The 9,371-nt window shown below is 40.8% G+C and overlaps 1 protein-coding gene across 1 annotated transcript; it reads left to right on the top strand.

Moving 5' to 3' along the window:
* The first annotated feature begins 4,424 nt into the window (after positions 1-4,424).
* On the top strand, positions 4,425-9,243 carry LOC115788409 (zinc finger protein 850-like). The gene is made up of 7 exons (XM_030741417.1): positions 4,425-4,613; positions 5,368-5,496; positions 5,754-5,915; positions 6,115-6,240; positions 6,355-6,387; positions 7,085-7,183; positions 7,269-9,243. The coding sequence occupies exons 1-7, from the start codon at positions 4,433-4,435 to the stop codon at positions 7,994-7,996; spliced, it is 1,458 nt and encodes a 485-aa protein (XP_030597277.1). The 5' UTR covers positions 4,425-4,432; the 3' UTR covers positions 7,997-9,243.
* The last annotated feature ends 128 nt before the right edge of the window (positions 9,244-9,371 follow it).

Genomic DNA, 9,371 nt, shown 5'->3' with positions numbered 1-9,371 from the left:
ATTTCGGCTGTTAACGATCTCCCATGGCTCCATAGCCTTGTGAGCATTGGAACCGATGAGTAGGCCGATCTCTGATTCCAGTTTTGGAAGATGGACTCGGTTCAGGTAAGACCACTTTTCCAAATCTTTCTTCTGTGGTATATTGGTTCTCTTTGCAGGTATGTCAGGGTGTGTGTATACGTTGGGCAGCTTGATGTAGTCTTGTCCATCTAAGCCACTCACCTCCAGATCTGTTAGGACATAGCTGCTGACTTTCTGTTCCTGTGACATGGTGTGAAGAATGTACGCTGTCTTCCTTCCTCGGACGTTCAATTTCTTCGCCAAGTCCTCAGTACAGAAAGTTGCAGTGCTTCCTTGATCCAGGAACGCATACGTCTTGATTACACTTGAGCCCTTCTTGTGTCTTATCTGCACAGGTACGATGGGAAGAATACATGCGTTGTTCCCAGCCCCAATGTGGTCACATCTTCCATATCCTGCTGACACGAGAGCGTTCGTTTCTTCAGCTGCACTCGATGCGCTGTCATCTGCACTATTCCTTTTTTGTGTGGACTCTTCCTTCACAACGTGCAGGATAGCAGGATGCTTAAAGGAACACTCAGGGCATGAGCTCTTTTTCTTACAATCCTTGGATAGGTGTCCTGCTGTCAGACAGCTAAAACAAAGCCCTTGTGTCTTCAAAAAGTCAATTCTTTCATTCTGATGTTTTTCTTTGATCTTATTGCACGCACTGAGTGCATGGTTCTTCTTGCAGAACAAACAGGGACTTTGGAAAGCGCTGCCTGACTTACCTGCTTTCTTCTCAGCTTGGCCTTTGGGGGCGCTCTTCTCCGTAGCAGTCACATTTACAGCAAAGCTGCTTCGCTTTGACTCACCTTTTCCTGAGCTGGACTTCTTCCGTGTGTCTACCTGTTTACCTGCGGTGGTGTCCAAGATATCACCAAACAGTGGGTCATTGACGACTTTGGCTTGATGATACACAAAGTCCACCAGGTCGGGGAATCTGGCTCTTCTTCTCTGTTTTTCATAAATATCGTAGGCATGGCCCCTCCATTTCTCTTTCAGCTTAAATGGAAGCTTGGACAAGATGCTCTTCATAGTGGTAGGATTGTTCATCTCGTCCATGTAGTCCACGTCACTTACTGTGTTACTACATCCAATCAGGAACAAGGCATAATTTTTCAATCCTTTCCTGTCGTCTGGCTTTATCTGTGGCCAATCCATTGCTTTCTTGATATAAGCATTTGCAATTGTCAGTTCGTCACCATAATGACGGTTGAGTAACGCTCTGGCTTCTTTGTAAGCCTTGTCTGGTCTCATGTGCTCGCAACTGCGAATGAGTTCAAGTGGCTCCCCACTCGTAAACTGTTCCAGGTAATACAAGCGATCTTGCTGACTGTCCGTCTTGCTAACGATAGCGTGCTCAAAAGCTCTAATGAAAGACCTGTATGTCAGGGGATCTCCTGTAAATACTGGTATGTCTCTGTGAGGCAGTTGAGTCAGACTCTGTTGCTTGATGAGCATTTCAGTCACTTGATTTTGACGCTGTAGCACCCGATACAGGTCATCAGCAGAATTGGCATTCTGAGTGTTGCCAGTCATTTGCCTTCCTGATGATTGCCCTCTCCGTGAAGAGATAACTGGCGCAGCTGATTTAGGCTTGACATCATATCGTGGTTTTGCACCTCCAATGTGTCCATAATCATGACTAGTAAACTCCTCTTTACTTTCTGTCAAATACCTAGATTCAGCTTTAGGCTTTGTTACTGAGCCCAGTAAATCATAAACAGATTCCTGCACTTCTTCGTATTCTTCCTAAATTTTTAATTTAGCTTGTGAAGCAGCAATGTCAGTTTCAAGCTTTAACTGATCCTTTTTTGCCTTCAAACGTGCTTGTTCTGCTTTCAAACGCATTTCTTCTTCCTCAAGCTCTTTTTTCTTTTCCATTGCTTCTGCTTGCTTCAGCAGTGCTTCGTGCTCTGCTTTGAGTCTCAAGTGCACTGAACTGGTGTTAGATCGCTGAGATGCACGACTCCTAACTGTGAAAGTCTCCGAAACACTATCCTGTGCTGTAACATTATCCTCCTCTTCATGAGAATAAGTGTGCACATTTTCAATCCACTCATTTAGTTCGTTTATGTATGCATTTAATTCCTCACATCTGCTTAGGAATGTCTCTTGATCAGTATTTCGTTCCTCTTCACTCATAAGCTCACATAATTCTTCGTTAAGACGTTTATACTCTCCACAACATTTTTCTAGCTTAGGTAGAATTTCCCATTGTAAGCTTTCAACATTGCCTTCATCTTGTTTCAACGTTTCAATCTCATTTCGTTGCTTTGTCAACTGCGCCAACTTTCCCCTTCTCTAATCTCTCAATCTCCTGATTTTCTCCTCCACTGCCCTTTCCGTGGGCTTTGGTGCCCTCTTCTGGTCACTAAGCGCAAGCGCATCCGCGTTTGACTCAGCATTGAATTCAGCCATATTATTTCACCGATAAAGCTTCACACATTAACTGTGACTATTCTCGAAATTCCTCACAGCTTCTAAACTCTTCCAGCACATTCACAGACACTTGTGAAAAGAGGTACTACTTGTGGAAGATCGTTTGGCTTGAACATGAATGACTTTCTGAGCTGGAAATCCTTTGGGCATTTACTGGAGATTTTGCACAGTCACCTTAGCAGGATAGCTAGCGCGCTAACTAGCGTAGCAGGCTAACGAAAATGAGAAGAGAATATCATACCTGACCCAGGGAAAGCTTATTTTAGCCAGCACTGCAGTCGAAGTATTTCTTTTACTGTTCCAGTCCCTCTCAAACCTGGAAGGCGATTTCAGTTGGCTTTGTCTTCTTACTGAGCTGACAGTATCCAACTTCTCATGTCCTCCACTCGCCTCGGTAACGCAGCCTCGTGGATGGGCAGTCTTTTGACTTGAATGTGAGTGCAGGAGACTCACTAGCCGTGAACCTCTTGAGTACTTTCGGACGCGACACGAAACAGAAATAAAAGTCTTGAATCCAAAACTTGAGTTTGATGTCTTTCTTTATAGTAACTGAAAATCATACAAAACAAAAGATGAATTCAAAACTCCTATCTAAATATCTATCTGAAATGTGACGGTCAAAAGACTGTGGTGCTCCTAGGGTTCGCGGCTTCTCCACTGACGTTCTTCATGCGTCCTGACGGTTTTATATTAAACCAATAGCCAATCAAAATGCACCACAGTATTTAGCATCTAGGTAAAACTTCAAAAATACAAAATTAATTCGTATAATACTAAACATGCACACGACAATTCCCAAGTGTCCAAATAAGCCCAAAATTCTGCAAAATATTATTCCCAAATATAAATCTATGTACATAAATAAACATTTTATTTCAAACAAAAAAAATGGCTCTAACAGAGACAAATAAAGAATTTTGATCTTTGATCTTTAGAAATTAAGAAGCCGATGAAAAAACACAAAGTGCCTTCAACAGAAAAGAATTACAGCGCTTAACACAGCTGTCGTTAAAAAACAAGAAAACACAAATATTTTAGAAATCTGTAAAAAAAAACTTGTTTAAATCTGAAAATGATTAGATTTACATTTTTGCACCCAGACTTGAGCCAACACACTGGATTTCTCTGTGAAGCCAGAAATTAATCAAGCACAATATTCAACCACTAAAGCAGTTCCCTGTGTAACTATAACTGTAAATAACATTAATTTAGCATCTTAATGAATAAAATAAAATAATAGGCTTTACTATTTTTTCTGCTTTTTCTGAAAGAGTACATTTGAAATTTCATGGATGACAATAATTATATTTCAGCATTAAAAATATAATTTACAGCTTCTGCATACAGGTGGATTAACCAATACAGAAACATAAAACAACAACAAAAAACTGTTCATTTAGGGCAGTGGTGGCAAAAACCTTACATTGATTAGTGGTCTAATAAATTTGTTAAGGACTGTATGGAAAGGCAGAGTATAAGAGCTTGATCTAAAAAATGGGAGAAGAGAGAGTGAAAACCTTTATTATTATTATTATTATTATTATTATTATTATTATTATTATTATTATTATTAGAGGGGAAAGGAGTGTCAGTGTGGTAATATATAAATAACTCCTCTTTATAATAACTTATCTGCACTGAAACTGACATGTTCTTGGATGGTAAATGAAACTTAAATTTCAGGCTTTAATGAACAATAACAACTCATCACACAGAGAGAAGCCTGGGGGAACAATTTACTGTAATGCACGCAGAACATAGTGACACAATAGAAACTGCTGTATATTTTTACTATCAGGCTGAACAGGGGCCTTATACAGGCTGTGGAGGGCAGCACTGCGCGTTCGCTGCGTTGATTGTGCCGCGGTTTCCACCGGAGGAAGCGGAAGTGTCAACAACATCCTGTAATGGTGTGAAGATGAATCAAATGGAAGAGCTCAAGGTGTTTGTCTCCAAACGGCTCCAGGCTGCTGCCTCTGAAATACTCGGTGCTATAGAAAAAACCATAACGGGTTACGAGGAGCAGGCGAGCCGCCTGAAGGAGGAAAACGATCGTAACTGCTCACTGTTGGACATTATCATCAAATCCAACTTAGCCCACACTCCAGGTTGGTGCCCTGAACTACACAGATGATACACAGGTCAGGAAAAAAGCTGTTATTACACTTAACAGAGATGTTAAGCCGTATAGCTTATAATTTGACTCTTATTAAGCATTGGTCACCAAAACTTCTCAATGTAGATTTGAGGGAACAAATTTAGGACCTAATGCTAAGGTAGCATCGCTGCGTCAGCTGTTTGTTACCTTCATAGTCAAAACTGAGCCAGAAGTGCACCAACAGTCAGACCATGCTACCTGTTTGCAATCGCTATTTACAGATTTACATTTACAGTGTGATAAACTACAAAATATGCTGGACAAACAATAAGCTTGGCCCTGTTCGCCGCTGCATGGATGCGCCAGTCCAGCTTTCAGTCCTGATCAGTGTGACAAACTGCTGTATTTGTCCTCACTGCTAATTAAAGCAATACAAAATTATCTTAATATCTCAAAATTAGCTCACTTTGCGACCCAATTCTGGGTGATGGTAATTGTTTTATTTCCTTATTTTTAGCTCAATGTTGAGTGTGTGTCATATCTTTGCCCTTATGTAAAAGGAGAGTCCCTATGTACAAACGCTGTGTGTCACACAATATTAGTAACACCTTTAAGTGTAATGCAGTCCAGTAGATCACTACTATGACATCATTAAACATGAAGCTGAATCGTCAGTCTACTGAAATCACTTTCAACATAGATTCGTGCTCTCAGTCCTCAGTTCTAACCTGCTTTGTCTGCTTTTTTTTTTTTTTTCTCTGCAGCAACATCATTAAGAGACCAACATCTCCCTCCCCCTCCTGCTCCTGCCGCCCCTGCTGCTGTCCCCCCACATCCACTAGACTCAAGATTTAAAGTGAAAGACACAGAAGGTCTCTTCACAGCGCCTAGTGGTAGGGCTCAAGTGTAACATAAAATAAAGTAAAACAAAGTCCTGTTAAAGTTCCTGGTAAAACTCAACACATGCAGTAGAGGTCTGGCAAGGAATTATTATGAACTCCTCACACCAGAACGTACAACACCTGCTGCATTATTGTTTATCTTGTTGCCCCCTGCATGAACATTTGGCCGTTGCTAGAGTGTTTCCTAACTCTAGCAAGACTCGAGCAAGTAATTAAGTGCTAAAATTAGATTTGCATTTATGTTCCAGACTTGCAGTGTGTCTTCACCTCACGCGACGACTTCTTTAAGAACGCAGCCAAAGGGAACAATGGGAACTGTCCCTACTGCCTCAAGAGAACGCAGGCCAATGAGACGCATTTGAAGAAAAGGCATTATTCCCACGCTGTTCATTTTATCGAGGGCGGCATCAGTAGGTGTTTATTTTTTCCTCTATCAAAATAAAAACAATATTTCTGCCTTCAAGAACATAATCGGGAATTAAAATTTCATACCACGTGTGTGATCTCACTGTTAGACATTTTAAATATGATTGTCAGTCTCTGTAAGTGTTATAAAATCTGCTTTAAAATCATCTTAGTAATTGTCCATTTAATTGTTTCTCTTTTCAGAAAAGTTTGTTGTTCCCTGTATGTGCAAAGAGATAGTCCAAGGCAGAAGTCACTGGCACTGCCCCTACTGCCATAAGATCCTTTATCGGAAATGTAATTTTGAGGCGCACTTGTTAAAACTTCATGGTATGTTTTACCTTTCCTGTGTTCTGCATTACATCACTTCTGTATCATAGTGAAGTCACTATGAAAAATAATTTCACTGACTTAAATAACTGAGTACTGTGTCTTACTTTGCAGGATATTCAATACAGCAGCACAGCCAAGATGCAGGTTGGTTCACAAATATATGTGATGTCCTTTAGTTATTTACAGATAATTAATCAGTGGTAATGATGCAGTGAACTGTGATCGACTAGAAGACAGTTCATGATTGAAATGTCATGATCGGCCGGAGCCTTTTTAGGGGAGTTTGCATGCTCTCCTTGTGCTCTCATGGGGCTCAGGGCTCCTTCCACAGTCGAAGGACATGCTTCTTATTAAATTAAACTGGTGATTCCAAAATGGCTGTAGGTGTGGCTGTGAGAGAATGTGGTTGTCTGTTTTTTTGTGTTAACCCTCTGAAGGACTTAGGATCTGTCCCTGTGACTCTAAAGTAGATAAGTGGTTAAGAAGATGAATGGATGGTTATTGTTTGCTGCACAAGCACCAATTAACATGTACCCCAAACACCTCAACTGGCTCATTTCGATGTGGACCAGTGATGGCTCTACTCTTAAGTCCCTCCTTAATGACCCTATCTCTAAGGGAGAGGCGCCAATGTCTGTCAACCTCACGCACCACTTTCCCCTCACTCATGAACAAGGAAGTTAAGTATCTAAAGGACTTGTTGTGTAATTTTAATGTTTTAAACTGGATTTTAAGTAGTTTTGAAAAGGTGACAGTTTAAGTGTTGAGTGACAGATGCCCATCATCATCATCATTTTGCTTTACTGTAATGAAATGCATTGCTCTCTTCTTCCCCCCCTAGAAACCAGTCAGCCCCCTGTCTCTGCCTCTGAGGAAGAAGTGCCCCCTAGCCTGGAACAGCCCTCGATGCTGCTTCAAGTTAAAGAAGAAGCTGAGCAAGGTCTGCCAGATGTGCAATGTCACTTAAAAGCAAACTGTTCTAATGTGTGTACCAGCTTGTGATGGTTTCCTTTTCCTTTCCTCAGTGAGCTGTACAGAGGCACAGTGCTCAGAACATCTGCAGATCAAAGACGAGGTGATGCAGAAAGGTAGCGATCACATGGGAGAACAAAGTCAAGAGCCAAGAGCCCAGGACTCTATGTTCGTCATTACCTATGTGGACAGTTGTATTGGAGACATCAGTGAAAGCAGCAAGAGATACTCTCTTTTTACGCATTCAACTCAGGCCATGGAAGCTCAGCGCGACTGTGGAGTTAGTGGAACATTAGCACCGGCTTGGGAAACTCTTCATGGTACTGGAAGCAGTGCGGTTACCGAGGACGAAAGCTGCAGCAAGTCTGAGGAGTCAAAGGAGACCCAAACACTTTACTCAAGTTCAAATACACTGAATGCAAAGAGGAAACAGTGTGTGAAAAGCTCTTCACCCCATATGACTTTAAACAAAAAGAGGGCAAGACAGATAACCAATCAGAACTCCACACTTTCTTACTCCTGTAAGGCCTGTGGAAAGATTTTCCATTACATGTACACACTGAGAACACATGCGCAAACACACACAAAGGACAAAAGCCGTGTTTGTGGAATCTGTGGGAAACATTTACAGTCTACAGAGAGTTTAGTTCAACACCTGCAAAGCCACACCAAGAGTAACAAGTGTGGTACTTGTGGCAAACAGTTTTCCAGTAATTCCCGTCTAAAACGACACAGGATGTTTCACAGACCAAAGGGTGTGAATGTCATGTCATCAGCTTGAATACTGTAGCTAAATGTAATTCTGTTAATGCATGAAAACCTGCTGTGTCTTCTTATATGAACCAGTACAATGAAATCTAGTGACTGGGAAACATCCAGTGTGATAGGAACAATGGCAAGGAGCCGTTTTTTTTTTTTTTACACGGGGCAGTACATGGGGCCCTGCGACAGGCTGGCGACCTGTCCGAGGTGTACCCTGCCTCTTGCCCCATGGCAGCTATAATAGGCTGCCAGTAAATCTTTACTGTATCTTTAGTGACTTAAAAAAAAATAATAATTTGGTGCTTGAATTTATTTTGAATTTTCTCTAATCCACACAGGGTCAAAAGTACACATACGCTCAAATCTTTTAAGTAGTACTGAAGGTTCTGCAATGTCTTTTAACCTGACAAAGCCAAGGAGTATTCACTTCTCCTTAGTGGTGATTGACTACAACTGGTAGTTTCTCTTTGACAGTACTCATTTGATTGACCAATACTCAGAACAATAGGGAAAACCCAAGGAACTCAGTACAGATTTACACAAGTTGGGAAGGTCTCTTGGAGTCATTTTGAAACAACTGCAGATTCCAGGGTCATCATTTCAAACAACTGTATGTAAGTACAAGTTATTTGCCAAGGTCTGGGAGAAGACCCAAACTTTCACCCTCAGATGAGAAAAAGTTGGTTAGGATATTCAGGAACCACCAAGGCTCAAGCCTGCAATGAACTGGAAACTGCTGGAACACAAGTGTTGCTGTCCGCAGTGAAGTGAGTTCAGCATTGCCATGGACCGAAAGGGTGCTAACCAAGACGCAAGCACCTGCTCCAAAATTGACACCTTCAAGCTTGACTGAAATTTGTAGAAACCAACTCATTTAAATGAATTCTCCTAAGAAGAGTGGTCAAGTATCCAGCCATAATTATGCCAGAAGCTTGTTGATGGCTACCAAAAACATTTGGTCAAGGTGCAACTTGCTAAGAGATATTTAACCAAATATTAGTGGGGATGTACACTTTTGACCCCAAATAAATTCAAACTTGTGCACTCAGTTCTCGTTAAAGCTGTATGCTGTAGAATCATTCCACCCTGGAAAACGAACAGTTCAAAGAAATCATTAAAAAATATTATATTAAAATTAAAAATTGTGCTACTTTCCAAATACATGTGGACCGAATTCTAGGTTTTTAGATAAAATTTTTTTTTTTTTACCTCATATCTCTTTATGTATAGTTGCTTCATACCTTAACACTATGAAGCTGAGCTGAGGTGTCACACACTGATTATTATGACATTGTACAAACAGAAAAATCTGCTTTTGATTGTATTTTCATGTAAATAATACAAAACTACTTTGTTTTCAATCAATATAGTATGCATATTAATATACTGTGACC

Source organism: Archocentrus centrarchus, chromosome 11 (assembly GCF_007364275.1).
Source record: "Archocentrus centrarchus isolate MPI-CPG fArcCen1 chromosome 11, fArcCen1, whole genome shotgun sequence".
NCBI classification, from domain to species: domain Eukaryota; kingdom Metazoa; phylum Chordata; class Actinopteri; order Cichliformes; family Cichlidae; genus Archocentrus; species Archocentrus centrarchus.
The sequence above is the reverse complement of the archived record's forward strand: the minus strand, read 5'-3'. Positions and strand labels throughout refer to the sequence as shown.